Consider the following 14725-nt stretch of genomic DNA (forward strand, 5'->3'; position numbering starts at 1 on the left):
AATGTCTTCCATTGCATATCCACCGTCAACCCTTTTAGAATTAATTGCCAGTCAATCTTGGCCAATTCACGTCTCATACCCTCAAAGTTACCTTTCTTTAAGTTCAGAACCATTGTTTCTGAATTAACAATGTCACTCTCCATCCTAATGAAGAACTCAACCGTATTATGGTCACTCTTGCCCAAGGGGGCACGTACAACAAGATTGCTAACCAACCCTTCCTCATTACTCAATACCCAGTCTAAAATAGCCTGCTCTCTCGTTGGTTCCTCTACATGTTGATTTAGATAACTATCCCGCATACATTCCAAGAAATCATCTTCCTCAGCACCCCTGCCAAATTGATTCACCCAATCTATATGTAGATTGAAGTCACCCATTATAACTGTTTTGCCTTTGTCGCACACATTTCTAATTTCCTGTTTGATACCATCTCCAACTTCACTACTACTGTTAGGTGGCCTGTACACAACACCCACCAGCGTTTTCTGCCCCTTAGTGTTTCGCAGCTCTACCCATACCGATTCCACATCTTCCAAACTAATGTCCTTCCTTTCCATTGCATTAATCTCCTCTCTAATCAGTAACACTACCCCACCTCCTTTTCCTTTCTCTCTATCCCTCCTGAATATTGAATATCCCTGGATGTTCAGCTCCCAGCCTTGGTCACCCTGGAGCCATGTCTCCGTGGTCCCAACTATATCATAGTCATTAATAGCTATCTGCACATTCAGCTCATCCACCTTATTACGAATGCTCCTTGCATTGAGACACAAAGCCTTCAGGTTTGTTTTTACAACACTCTTACCCCTTATACAATTATGTTGAAAAGTGGCCCTTTTTGATTTTTGCCCGTGTTTTGTCTGCCTGCCACTTTTACTTTTCACCTTGCTACCTATTACTTCTACCCTCATTTTACACCCCTCGGTCTCTATGCTCACACATTTAAGAAACCCTTTCCCTTTAACTCCATCCTCCACTATCCCATTCGACACCCCACCCCCCTTATTCAGTTTAAAGCCACCCGTGTAGCAGCGGCAAACCTGCCTGCCAGAATGCTGGTCCCACACCTCTTAAGATGCAATCCGTCCCTTTTGTACAGTTCTCCCTTACCCCAAAACAGATCCCAGTGATCTAAGAATCTAAATCCCTGCCCCGTGCACCAGTTCCTCAGCCACACGTTCAGGTCCCGTATCTCCCTGTTCCTGCTCTCGCCAGTTTGGGGAACTGGAAGCAAACCAGAGATAACAACCCTGGAGGCCCTGCTTTTCAACATTTTTCCGAGCTCTCTAAAGTCACGCTGCAGAATATTCATCCCCTTCTTTCCGACATCGTTTATGCCGACATGCACTACCACTTCCGGATGTTCACCTTCGCCCTTGAGGATTTTCTGCACTCTGTCCGTGACATCCTGGATCCTGGCACCGGGAAGGCAGCACACAATCCTTGCATCCTGTCTGTTGCCGCAGAAACCCCTGTCCGTACCTCTCACAATGGAGTCTCCCACTACAATGGCCTTGCCTGCCTTAGGCCTTTTTGGTTTTGGCTCAACAGCCCTATTCGCATCGCAAGCCAGTCCGCCGCTCACGTCTTCTGTCCCAACAGCTTCTAAGCGGATGAACCTGTTTACAAGAGGTTCTCCGCAGTCATATGGTGGAAATTGATTATTTTCATCGCATTGGTGGAAATTGATTATTTTCATCGCATTCTGGTTCCAAGATGTTTTCACGGGTCTACCATAAACAATTTCAGCTGGGCTTAATCTAGATTTCCCTACAGGCATGACTCTCATCTGAAATAGGACTATTAGGAGTAATTTAATCCATCCTAGTCCAGTCTCTGCCTTCAATTTGGCTAATTTAGTTTTAAGGGTCTGATTTGCTCTTTCTAGAAGTCCAGCAGCCTGTGGTCGATATGCACAGTGTAATTGCTGCTGGATCCCCAGATGTTCACAAAATTCTTTATTGATTTGTCCAATAAAATGTGGACCATAATCTGAACTAAATTGAATGGGGATACCGAATCTAGGGATAATTTCTCTCATTAACACCTTGACAACAGTAGCTGCTTTGTTATCAAGGGTTGGGTAGGCTTCAATACATTGACTATGACAAGTACATATTTACACCCCTGACACCTTTCTGATTCGATATAGTCCATCTGCAATGTCTCAAACAGACCCATAGGCAATGGTGTTTTCCCTCCTTCACATCCTAGTTGGTCTCAGTTTCTCCGAGGGGGACTTATTAGTTAAACTTTTAGTCTGCCTCATCATTTTGCATACCACCATCTTACGTTCCCACGATACTTTCTTAACTATCAAGTCGGCATTACAATCCACAATATCCACTAGAGTCTGTCCTTCAGTAAGGGTGCTGCATTTCATACATAAATTTGGCTGAGTAGCATTAAGGCCTTCAATAAATCTGTCACCAATTGTTTATTTGAGATTTGGGTTCTTGTGGAAGTTAGAAATCCCCTATTTTTCCATAATTGCACAAAGTCATGCACCACTCCAAAAGCATACTGAGAATCAGTGTAAATATTTACTTTTAGATTTTCCCCAATAATACAAGCCCTAATTAAAGTGAATAATTCAGCTTGCTGTGGTGAATAAGGTGACTAAAAAGGCAGCTGCTTCTATAATTTCCATTTTTTGATCAACAATTGCAAACCCAGACAATCTCTCACCCCACAGTCCAATAGATGCACTCCCGTCCACATACAATGTGATGTCAGAGTCCTCTATGGGTGCATCCCTCAAGTCTTACAGATGTTTCCGCCTCTATGACAAATAGACAGTCATGTCCTGCTTCTGATTGCTCTTCTGGAGGTGAAATAAGAAAAGAGGCTGGGTTAATCAATGTACAATGTCTGAATTGCAGTTTTGGGTTATACAAAAGATAGATCTCATACTTATTTTGACGGGCCATTGTTAAGTGCTGGGTTTGAAGCTGCCCCTACAATGCCGATACCGAATGTGAACTGTACACTACAATCTCCTGCTGGAGTGTCAAATTAGCCGCTGATTGTAAACTATTATATATTGCAGTTAAAATTTGAGTGCAAACCTGATCTGGCTACCAGATCTATTTTAAAGGAGTAATACGCAAATGGTCTATATCTATCCCCATGTTTTTGAGTCAGAACCGAAGTTGCACATTCAGATAACCTCTGACATTCCAACAAAAATAATCCATCCAGCTAACAACTCTCTGTAGCTGAACCAGTCTGATCACCAGGCAGCATTTTGGTAAACCACCTCTGCACGATCTCCAAAGCCACCACATCTTTCCTGTAATGGGGTGAACAAAACTGCATGCAATATTCAAAATGCGGCCTTACCAAAGTCCTATAGAGCTGCACCATAACATCCTGACTCTTATATTCAATGCCGCTAGCAATGAAGGCAATTATACTATATGCCTTCTTTACATCCCTATCTACTTGTGCTGCCATCTTCAATGAGCTAGGAGTCCAAGATCCCTCTTCACATTAATGCTGTTAAAGGTCTTGCCATTAACTGTACACTATCTCCTTACAGCCAACCTCCCAAAGTGCAACACCTCACACTTGATCAGGTTAAACTTTTCTTCGGCTATTTCTCTAGCTGATCTATATCCCGCTGTGTCAACAATCCTCACGGTTTGCAACTCCTCGGAAGATGGTGTCATCAGGAAACATACTCACCAACTCATCAACATTTATGTCTATGTCCTTTGTATAAATCACAAACAGCAGAGGTCCCAGCACAGATCCCTGCGGAGCACATTGGTCACAGACCTCCAGCCAGTATATATATATATATACATGACCAAGTCATTAGGAATCCCATATATCTTACTCTTCTGGATCAGCCTACCATGAGAGCCTTTATCAAAAGCCTTACTATTCAACATCCACTGCCCTACCTTCATCAATCACCTTTGTTACCGCTTCAAAAAACTCAAAGTTAGTGAGACACGACCTGCCATTTACAAAGCCATGCTGTCTATACCTAATTAGCCCACTCTCTTGTAAACGAGAATAAATTCTGTCTCAAATAATTCTCTCCAATAGTTTTCCTTCCACTGACGTGAGGCTCACCGGACTAGAATTTCTTGGATTCTCTCTACTTCCTTTCTTCAACAAAGGAATAACATTGGCCATTCCCCGGTCCTCCAGGACCTCACCCGTGGCTTGAGAAGAAACAAAGATCCTCGTCAAGGCTCCTGCAATATCCTCTCTTGCCTCCATCTATAACCTGGGATATATCCCATCAGGCCCTAGATACTTATACACCTTAATATTCTCACAAGCCACAGTATTACCTCCCTCTTGATCTCAAACTGCCTTTACATATTTATATTCTCCACATTGATCTAGCTGTCCATCTCTTCGGTGAATACAGATGCAAAGTACTCATATACATCCTCCGACTCCAAGCATAGATTCCCTCCTTTATCTTTTGATGGTCCTTCCTTGGTGGTTGAACTGCAATAGGTACGTAATACTTGTGTAATCACATAGTCGGAGATCGAGGTCTTCGTCATAATCCAGCAAACATCCATAAACCGGCCTGCCCCAAGTACATGTCACTGTGTTTCTCAAAATAAGATAGAGGACAAGTCCCTGCAAAATGCAGATTATATTTCATGACCCATCTATCAAAGAAGGTGGAGATTGATGATAAAATTGGTCATGACTCCAGTGGACCAGCAGCAGTTTTCGGCCATATGTCAGCTTTCTAAACTTTGAATTCAGTTGATAATCATAACCTCCATGATATTTTAACAAATATGTTTGGTTTTAACACACCGAAATTGAGGAGCTATTTATCTACCCCAACACGATGGGCAGATCAGAATGATGCAATCCGAAGAGCAACTGAAGAGACAATGTTTGGTCTCAAAATAATTCAGGCCATCCTTGGGTTACAAATGCCCGATTTATGGATGAACTTACATCCCAACGAACTCCCATAACATTATTAAATTCAAAAGTCTGATGTATGCAGAACAATTCGCTCTACAAAGAGTAGAGCTAGTTTCCTCTCTATCTCCAAATTTAATAATTGCTCCTGTCAGTCATATGTTTTTGATTCCATTCATTATATGACTGTATTTTTGATGTGCATTTTCATACTTATGGGCAATTGTGTCTATAAAATAGGAACCTGTTCATTGGCCGGGGATGACTGTAGATAAAAATTCATTTCATTTGAGCATCTTGATAAGGCTAACTTTTGTATTTTTATTTTAGTCATGCACAGCGTCCCTGACATTAAAAGTTATGTTGAAGTTCTGCTCCAAAAGGCACAGCAAGTGGAAATGAGAATCTTTCCTTTGACACCAGTCTGTGGTGTATTTGTTTATGTGTAGCTCAAAAAGAATTTAGTATGCCACGTTGTATGACTTTGATACATTACTGTGCCAGACTCTGCCATATAGTTAAGACTTTACGCCATTCAGTATGGGAAGTTCTGATTGTAGCTCCATCTCTGTTGTTTTTCAATACAAGCAGCACGCAATACCTTAAGAAACCACAGGGCTGATATTTAATGGAAGTCAATGGCAGTGATGGATTCCACCAGATTGCTTCACAGGGAGTGTTCTCAAGCATAAGGAACAGTGTGGTGTTTATTGGTGAAACTTTTATATGGTGGCCACATCTCCCAATTCAAATGATAAGGATACATGCTGAAGAATAATTAGGGAATTATCATGTCCAATATACTTCATTTCAGTTCATTGAAAAGGAAAAAAAAATGTAATTCATTCATTATATTCTGATAGGTTTAATTTCTATTGAATTAATTGATCTGAAACATCAACACTTTTTTTCTTCATGGATGCTGCCTGACTTGTTCATTATTCTCAGGTATTTTAGATTTTATTTTCAGATTTTCAGCACCGTTATTTATTTATACAGGTGCACAACCTTTTATCCGACAGCCTTGGGACCAGACACTTTTCGTAATTTGGAATTTGTCGGTCTTCGGAATGGAATTTTTTTAGCGTAGATTTTAATGGCTAGCTCGGTGGTAGAGTGCCCGGCTCATATCCGCAAGGTCGCGAGTTTGCGCCTTTATCCCGGCAGTTCCTCGGTCGTGAGTTTGAGTCTTCAATGTAGTTTTTTCTTGCAGAATAAATGTCTGTATGAAATGCAGTGTGTTGAATGAATTCCTGAATTTGTAAATGTGACCGCAGCATTGAATCACCTCTCGCACTCATGTCACCCTAGCGGGGCTACATGCCCTTAGGCGGCCTAAGGCGACATTTTCACACTCTTATATCCGTGTGCAGCAGAGACGCCAAACGTGAGCTTTGGTGTGCAGACGACATCCTGGAAAAAATGTCTGGTTTCTTCCAGGTAGGCGATATACCCTCCCGCGCAATATACCCTCCACTTCTCTTTTATGAAGGTGATTCAGTTCCCCTTTCTTCCAGGACCGACCCGAGGTTCCGCTGTCACCTCTGCGGGCCACCCTCGGTGAATGCTCACTCAACTTTGTCTTGGGATTCCTACTCTCCCACGCAATGTACCCTCACCTCTTTTATGAATGGGGATTTAGTTCCCCTTTCGTCGAGGACTGACCGGAGGTTCCGCTGTCATCTCTGCGGGCTGCCCTCGGTGAACGTCCTGTCTCCCTGTCCCTGGGATAGCAGGGGGCGATCAAACAGCACAAACTGAAGGGAGCGACAATCTGCTGCTCCCTGCCCGCTGAGTTAAAAAGTTCCCACGCAAGTTCCCACGCAAGTCTACCGTGGGAACTTTTTAACTCAGTGGGCAGACAGCAGCATATTGTCAATTATTAACCCTCCAGCGCAATATACCCTCACCTTCTCTTTTATGAATGGGGATTTAGTTCCCCTTTCTTCGAGGACCGACCGGAGGTTCCGCTGTCACCTCTGCGGGCCGCCCTCGGTGAACGTTTTCAAGGACCTTTTTTCAAGGACTGAAAAAATGTCCGCTATTCGGAGGTTTTCGTTATTTGGATCTTCGGATAAAAGGTTGTGCACCTGTATTATATTATATTATATTTATATAATCTTATATGGGCGGCACAGTGGCGCAGTGGTAGAGCTGCGGCCTTACAGCATTTACAGTGCCAGAGACCTGGGTTCAATCCCGACTGGGTTCTGCCTGTATGAAATTTGTACATTCTCCCCATGAGAAATTTGTATATTCGCCCCAAGATCTTCGGTTTCCTCCCACACTCCAAAGACGTTCAGGTTTGTAGATTAATTGGCTTTGGTAAAGATTGTAACTTGTTCCTAGTGTGTGCAGGATAGCGTTAATGTGCGTGGATTGCTGGTCGGTATGGACTCAGTGGGCCAAAGAGCAAGTTTCCGTGCTGTATCTCTAAACTAAACTAAATATTCAATGTTTTCCTAAGTCCTCTCGTGAAACTTATGAATCTTGTGATTCATAAAAATAACAATGATGTCTAACTTCAGAGGACTATGCCTTATGCTGTGCCCTGGGCAGAGCCCATCAGAAGGCCTGAACTACATTTGCCAAGACTGATTCTCAGGTGTCAGATTTTTCTACCAAGGACAAGCTTTAGGCCCTACAAGAAACCTAAACAACAATGTGTTTAATTAAAGTAGTTCTTCACCAATAAATAGTGCAGAAGTATGAATTGTGAGACAATTGATTTGTTCAGCATAACTCCCCTGACAGTTTAATAAGGGTTAGAGCATCGGTTTTAGATGTCTAGGAAAACTTTCCATTTCTCCATTGCAATAAAGCCTAATTTGGGACAGTTTGGGTTTATTGGGCTAACCACAATGTAACGGATGATGGGCATCAAGAGGGTAGGGGACATTTGCTTATCTAAATGCTCCTCTCAACATACAACACTACGCCAGGAAGGTCAGGTGCCTTGCTGTTCATCTCCAGCATCACCATACACTATCATTATCCCCAAATCATAAGATCATAAGATCATGCGATAGGAGTAGAATTAGGCCATTGGGCCCATCAACTCTACTCTGCCATTCAATCATGGCTGATCTGTCTCTCCCTCCTAACCCCATTCTCCCACCTTCTTCCCATAACCTCTCACACCCACACAACTCCCAGCACGTCATCTGAATCTTCTGCCAGTGACAGGTAAATTGCCTGGGACCAGGTCATTTGGAATCATTACATAGGGGCCTCACGCCATGTAAATGTTCAATATCCACTCTCTTAGTTGGAGAATATGATCCTTGGTATTCATCTTCCATCTTGACACATTGTAGTCAATACTGAGTTCAACAACTTCAGGTAATCTGATTACTCTGTCTGTGTCAGTTGTCCATCTGTGAAAGTGGCTCTGCTTGGTCATTTGTTTGTTTCCTTTTTTCTCTTTTTTTAATCTATCTATGATTAGAAGTCATGCTGAGTGATCTCCTTAATCCTGGACTTTATTCCTTAGAGCGCAGGAGACTGAGGGTTGATCTTATAGAGATGTATAAATCCATGAGGGGAATAGGTAGGGTGGATGCACACACTTTTTTTTCTCAGAGTAGGGAAATCAAGAGCTAGAGGGCATAGGTTTTAGGTAAGAGGGAAAAGATTATGGATAAACCTGAGAGTTACCTTTTTGCACAGAGGGTAGGATATATATGGAATGAGCTACCAGTATAGGTAGTTGAGGCAGGTACAATAACAACATTTAAAAGACATTTGGATAGGTACACGGGTAAGGAAAGATATAATGGGATATGGGTGAAATGATAGCCATTCGGACCAGTTTGACCGGACATTTGTCGCTATGGATAAGAGGGCTGAAGGGCCTGTTTCCATGCTGCATAACTCTGTGACTCTTGCTTTTATATATAATGTTAACATTAAACACCTTATTTTGTAGATGTTGTAAATCGAGGGATTTGATTGTGCTTATCAATATCTTTTATGCTCCATGTGTTGATTTTCAGAAAACAGATGCTTTGTACTAACCTTTTGTTTAATCAAATGCCTGGATGCTTACTCATTTTGTGACAAATTTGAAACACTTGTTCTGTCTCCTCAAATTATGGACATAATTAATAACTAAACGAAAATAAATATTTTTTCTTGATTTCTTTGTTGCTTTGTTTATTAGTACATATTTTTTCCCTTGAACGGCTTAATTCCAATTTGTCACAGAAATACCAATTAAATTTTAACGTGGTTGAATTTCCAATGAACAGTTATGAAGCATTTTGAACTTTGACCTTTCACCCAATCATTTCTAATTTGAGATTATATGAATCTCCTCCTGTGGTTATCTCATCATCCAGTATTTTTCCATTAAGATTCATTGAGATTTAATTGCAAATTCTAAGAAAATAAAGTAGTGATTGTAAAGGAGCTTTGTACAAAATTAGATGCAGAATTAGAGGGATATGTGTGAAATGATGTCAGATAAGATACATTCATTAAAATGTGAAAGACCTGCAGTATATGAGAATGTAAAGAATAAATATAGCTCAAGTAATTGTTCATAAAGAGTAGTGTTGTTGGGTAAGCTCTGAATTCTTTTTTAACAACTTTGTGAGTTATAGGAATCAATTGTTAGGACTGGAGAGATGAACAGCGATAAAAAACACCAGCATTGCAACTTCATCAGTAAAAAACTGTGATAAAGAAACAGCTAAAACAGTGTAAAAACAAATTGATGGAGGAACTCAACGGGTCAAGTAGCATTTGTGGAAACAAAGGGATGGTTGACATTTGGGGTTCATAAGGTCATAAGGTCATGAGGTCATATGGGATAGGAGTAGAATTAGGCCATTTGGCCCATCAAGTCTACTCTGCCATTCAATCGTGGCTGATCTATCTCTCTTTCCTAACCCCATTCTCCTGTCTTCTCCCCATAATCTCTGACACCTGTACTAATCAAAAATCTATCTACCCCTGCCTTAAAACTATCCACTGATTGGGCCGCTACAGCCTTCTGTGAAAAAGAATTTCACATATTCACCACCCTCTGACTAAATAAATTTCTCCTCACCTCCTTCCGAAAAGAACATCCTTTAAATCTGAGGCTATGACCTCTAGATGTCGACTCTCCCACTAGTGGAAAACATCCTCCCCACATCTACTCTATCCAATCCTTTCACTATTCTGTATGTTTCAATGAGGTCCCCCCCACCCCGCATGAGGTTGTGATGCTGTGTCAGGACTGAGAGTGTAGAGTGAAGCTAGCCAGTAAAAGAGGTACAGCAGCTGATAGTTGATAGGTAAACCAGGTAAGGAGGGAAAGGCAGGGCAGATGGAGCCAGGTGGGAGAACCTGGCTTTTTTTCCCATCATCCCCATCTCATGTAGTTCCACCCATCACCTACAGTCCATGTGTCACCCCTCCCTGTCTCCTTAGCTATCTTCCCTCTGCACTCTCAGTCCTGAAGCAAGGTCTCAATCCAAAAAAGAAAGGTCTCGATCCAAAACGTCACACATTCCTTCTCTGCAGAGATGCTGCCTGTCCCGATGGGTTTCCCCAGCATTTTGTGTCCATCTAAAATGTCAAACATACATTTGCCTCCACAGCTTGACTCCCAAAGCCCCTCCATAGTTTTCTTTGCTTCAGATTCTGACATCTGCAACCTCTTGTGTCTTTGTGTTAAAATGGTGTTGCTGTCTAAGCAATAACGGTCAGGCGGCAGTGACGTTGTTTCTCCAGGATTAAGTACTGATAATGGACTCTTCAGCCTTAATAGGTTGAAGGCCAAGAGCAAAGTCAGTAACACTGACATCATGGATCTGTGCCATTGCAGCACACTCTGCAGAAGGCCAAGGCATACAGACCCATGGACCTAGCCTTAAATATCAAGAAGACCCAGATCCTACGTCAACCTCTACCCAACCAGCCGTCTACCCAACCCACTATAAAAGTGGACAACACCACTCTTGAAAACATTGATCACTTCCCCTACATTGGCAGCATTCTTTCCTCAAAAGCTGGCATCGACTCTGAGGTCAACCATCGCCAGCAGCACGTACGCCAGTCTCAGGAAAATAATCTTTGAAGGCCGAGGCCCAAAGGCCCAAACAAAACTGCTGGTCTACAGAACCGTTGTCCTCTCTACCCTGTTGTATGGAGCCGAGTTATGGATCACCTACAGCAGGCACCTGAGAGTCCTGGAACAATACCATCAAAGATCCTTACGAAAGATTCTGAGGATCAGCTGGGAGGACAAACGCACCAACATCAGAGTTTTGGAGGAAGCCAACATGACCAGCATCACCACCACAATAATGCAGCACCAACTTTGATGGACTGGCCATGTCATCCGCATGTCCAACACACGTCTTCCTAAACAAATTAAACTCGTTTCGAGTGACCGCCGATGATGAAGATTCATAAATTGAGAGGGATAACATCCAAAGGGGAAATAGGAAATAAAATTTAGTCAGTTAAATTAATAAACCATGTCAAAATGATGTACACCACCAAATACTATGCAGGTTTTGATTGGTTGCATGGCCTGTTGTGATTGTATGTGATGAACATATCCAAATGAAAAATCAGACTTAGCTTAAGTGAATTATAAACACCCAGATTTTGCAGTAAACTAGGAAATAATTTGTTCATTCCACTGACTGCCAGTGGAGAAAACTGCAGATGCCCTTGGAGAGCTGCATTGGACACGACTGGGACAAAAATTGTTTGCTTGCAGTCTTTTTTCTTGACTGTCAAGGAACAGCAAGAGTCCTGTCAGAGTGACTGTGATGAGATCATGAATGCTGTCGTCCTGAGGGAGGACATAGATCTGTGCAATGCAATTTAATGTCTGACAGAATGAGACATTACTCACAGAGTAAATTTACAGTTTCAGAGGCATAGAAATTGCTTGATGGCAACTATTACTTATAACATCATAAAGAAAAATGATTCCTGAAATTATAAGCCTTAATATCTTTACAACTTTATCAGCTTGTGTGCCATTTTGTCATTAACACATTAAGTGCTTGGACGGTATCAGACAAAATTTGATACTAAACCTCATAAGGAACTTCTTGACAGAGGAATGAGTGATTCAGAGGTGGTCATGAGATGGAATTTATGTGCTTGTAGTCTTGACAGATGAGAGCATTTCAGCGAATGTTAAGCATTAAAATTGGAGCTACAAAGGGCTCCTTTGGATAACAGATGAATCTGGTAGCACTGAAGGAGATTATAGAGATTGCTGTGAAAAATGTTAAATAGCATGTTGTTTCACTAGATCAAGAAACACATGGTGAAGGATCAATAGGACCTAGTTTGCAGAAAACATTTGGACAATGTTCTCTTCACAGAGAATGGAAGGAAGAAGTAATCTAGGCATGAAATGGAACAGTCAACTTTAGAAGTAACAAGACCCTGGATGACGATGCCATTGTCATATGAGCTGGGCAGAGTTAAAACTCATGGCCAGGCACACAAAAAAACTATTTTTTAAATTATTAAAACAATTAATTTAAAAACACTAAAAAATTGTTTTTAAAGTTGCAGTAGAGCACTCTCTGCAGAAGCAGCGGAAACCTCATAGCAGCTGCAGTATCACCATGTTAAAGTGCACTCATAAAGATGCTGGAAGTCACCACCCTATTTATTTCATGATTAGAGTGAACACTGATAACTACTATTAATATTAAACCAATATCCATACCAGTATGATATTCACTGAAATCTTATTTGCCAGAGGAAAATTTCAAGGCCATCCTCGGTCCATCCCTCTTTTCTTTCCTTCTTCTCAAATATTAGTTGAGTCATAAGATCATAAGGTCATAAGTGATACGAGCAAAATTAGGCCATTTGGCCCATCAAGTCTACTCCGCCATTCAATCATGACTGATCTATATCTCCCAACTAACCAAATTCTCCTGCCTTCTTCGCGTAACCATTGACGCCTGTACTAATCAAGAATATATCAATTTCTGCCTTAAAAATATCCATTGACAGCCTCCACAGCCTTCTGTGGCAAAGAATTCCACAGATTCGCCAGCCTCTGACTAAAGGAATTCCTCCTCATCTCCTTCGTAAAGAAACGTCGATTAATTCTGAGGCTATAACCTCTAGTCCTAGATTTTCCCACTTGTGTAAACATCCTCTCTACATACACTCTATCCAAGCCTTTCACTATTTGGTCCATTTCATTGAGGTCCATCCTCATTCTTCTAAACTCCAGCGAGGACAGGCCCAGTGCCGTCAAATGTCACTGTCTGACCTGAAGAAGATGAAGTAAGTTGACAGAATTCATTTTAAGATGAGTAAAAGCCATAGTGTGTTGTGTGCAGTGAGGATTCTGCCTTCAACCATTGGATGACAAATCTCACCCCTCCAGGGACTTACCTGTAAGTTACCTTACCTGTCCATGTAAACCATGCCTGTTCTGAGGTTGAGTCAAGCAGTGAAGAATTGTTCATGAAGGTCCGCAAGGCTCCAACAGCAGATATCTCTTCACAGGTGCTATATCAAAGGAAGTGAAATCCCTCAATGCTGAACACGTGTCATCCTGTAGGAAATGAATTATTACTGCCAAGGCTAGTAATACTTCTAGTCATTCAGTCACTGTTCCTTTACTTTTGTGTGTGTCTGCTCAATCCAGCTGCCTTGGATTGGAAACTATTCATTATAAAAGTAAGATTGGTAAAATTAAATCACCATATTTTCTGTAAACCAATTCAATCTTTACTATCTTTTTTGAAGACTTCCCTTATAAACTTTCATATCAGAGTTTGGAAATGCAACTTTATACCGTCGCCTCCAGACAAAAAAATTGTAAAATGAATAAAGTGCTTTAGACCATGTCTAAAATGAATGTCTTACTGTTGATAAATGTCTGTTCTGTATATGGTCAAAAAGAGAAAGCCTGCAGGATAAATCAGCATTGAGCATTGATGGAAGAGAAGAATTTTAACCATAAGCAGCCTGTAAAACTTTGTCCATCACCTGACGTTTGACCCTTTGATTCAATAAAAAGCAGAACATGCGGGTGTGGAGCAAACTGTTTACTGGTCATTATTTGTTCAATTCATATTGTTGTATGCACTATGGTCTATTGCAAAATAAATTGGTGATGACTCTCCAGAGTCAAGAGTCAAGAGTATTTTATTGTCATACTAGACCAAGGGGGACCCGGTGGGTCCCGTCCACTCAACGCTGATGTGGGGGAGAGGGGGGGGGGAGGTGGAGTGGCCTGCGGTGTCACACATACTACCCACCTCCCTCCCCACACCCACACACACACAAACCATCCCCCTTGATATTAAATTAATATTATTCATTGGCTCCTTTTACCCATTCCCTGCCCTATCCTCTGACGCATAGCCCCCACCTCGCATCTAGAGAGGGAGGGGGAGAGAGAGAGAGCAGAGAGAGGGGGCAGACAGAGAGGGGCAGAGACAGAAAGAGGGGGGCAGAGAGAGTGGGGCAGAGAAAGAGAGAGAGGGAGGGAGAGAGGGGGAGAGAGGGGGGGTGAAGGGAGGGGGGGGGGAGAGGGGGTGGAGAAGGGGGGATGGAGAGGGAGGAGTGGAGGAATGGAGAGGGAATGGAAAGGGGGAAAGGAGGAGTGGAGGAGAGGAGGAGAGGGGGGTGGAGAAGGGAGGAATGGATAGGGGGGAGGTGGGGAGAGGAGGGGGGAGGAGAGGGGGAGAGGGGGGGGGAGAGAGGCAGAGAGGGAGAGGGAGGGTGGAGGAGAGGGGGATGAGAGAGGGGGAGGAGGGGAAGTAGGGAGGAGAGAGGGGGACAGATGTGGAGGAGAGGGAGATGGGGGGGAGAGGGGGAGGGGGGG

The 14725-nt window shown here is 42.4% G+C and overlaps 1 protein-coding gene across 1 annotated transcript; it reads right to left on the reverse strand.

Annotated features, from left to right (window-relative positions):
- Nucleotides 1-1009: 1009 nt before the first annotated feature.
- LOC129701618 (uncharacterized) lies at nt 1010-13425 on the reverse strand. Its single transcript, XM_055642931.1, has 2 exons — nt 13301-13425; nt 1010-2827 (listed from the first exon to the last, which is right to left on the reverse strand). The coding sequence occupies exon 2, from the start codon at nt 2042-2044 to the stop codon at nt 1010-1012; it is 1035 nt and encodes a 344-aa protein (XP_055498906.1). The 5' UTR covers nt 2045-2827; nt 13301-13425.
- Nucleotides 13426-14725: the final 1300 nt, after the last annotated feature.

Source organism: Leucoraja erinacea, chromosome 11 (assembly GCF_028641065.1).
Source record: "Leucoraja erinacea ecotype New England chromosome 11, Leri_hhj_1, whole genome shotgun sequence".
NCBI lineage: Eukaryota > Metazoa > Chordata > Chondrichthyes > Rajiformes > Rajidae > Leucoraja > Leucoraja erinaceus.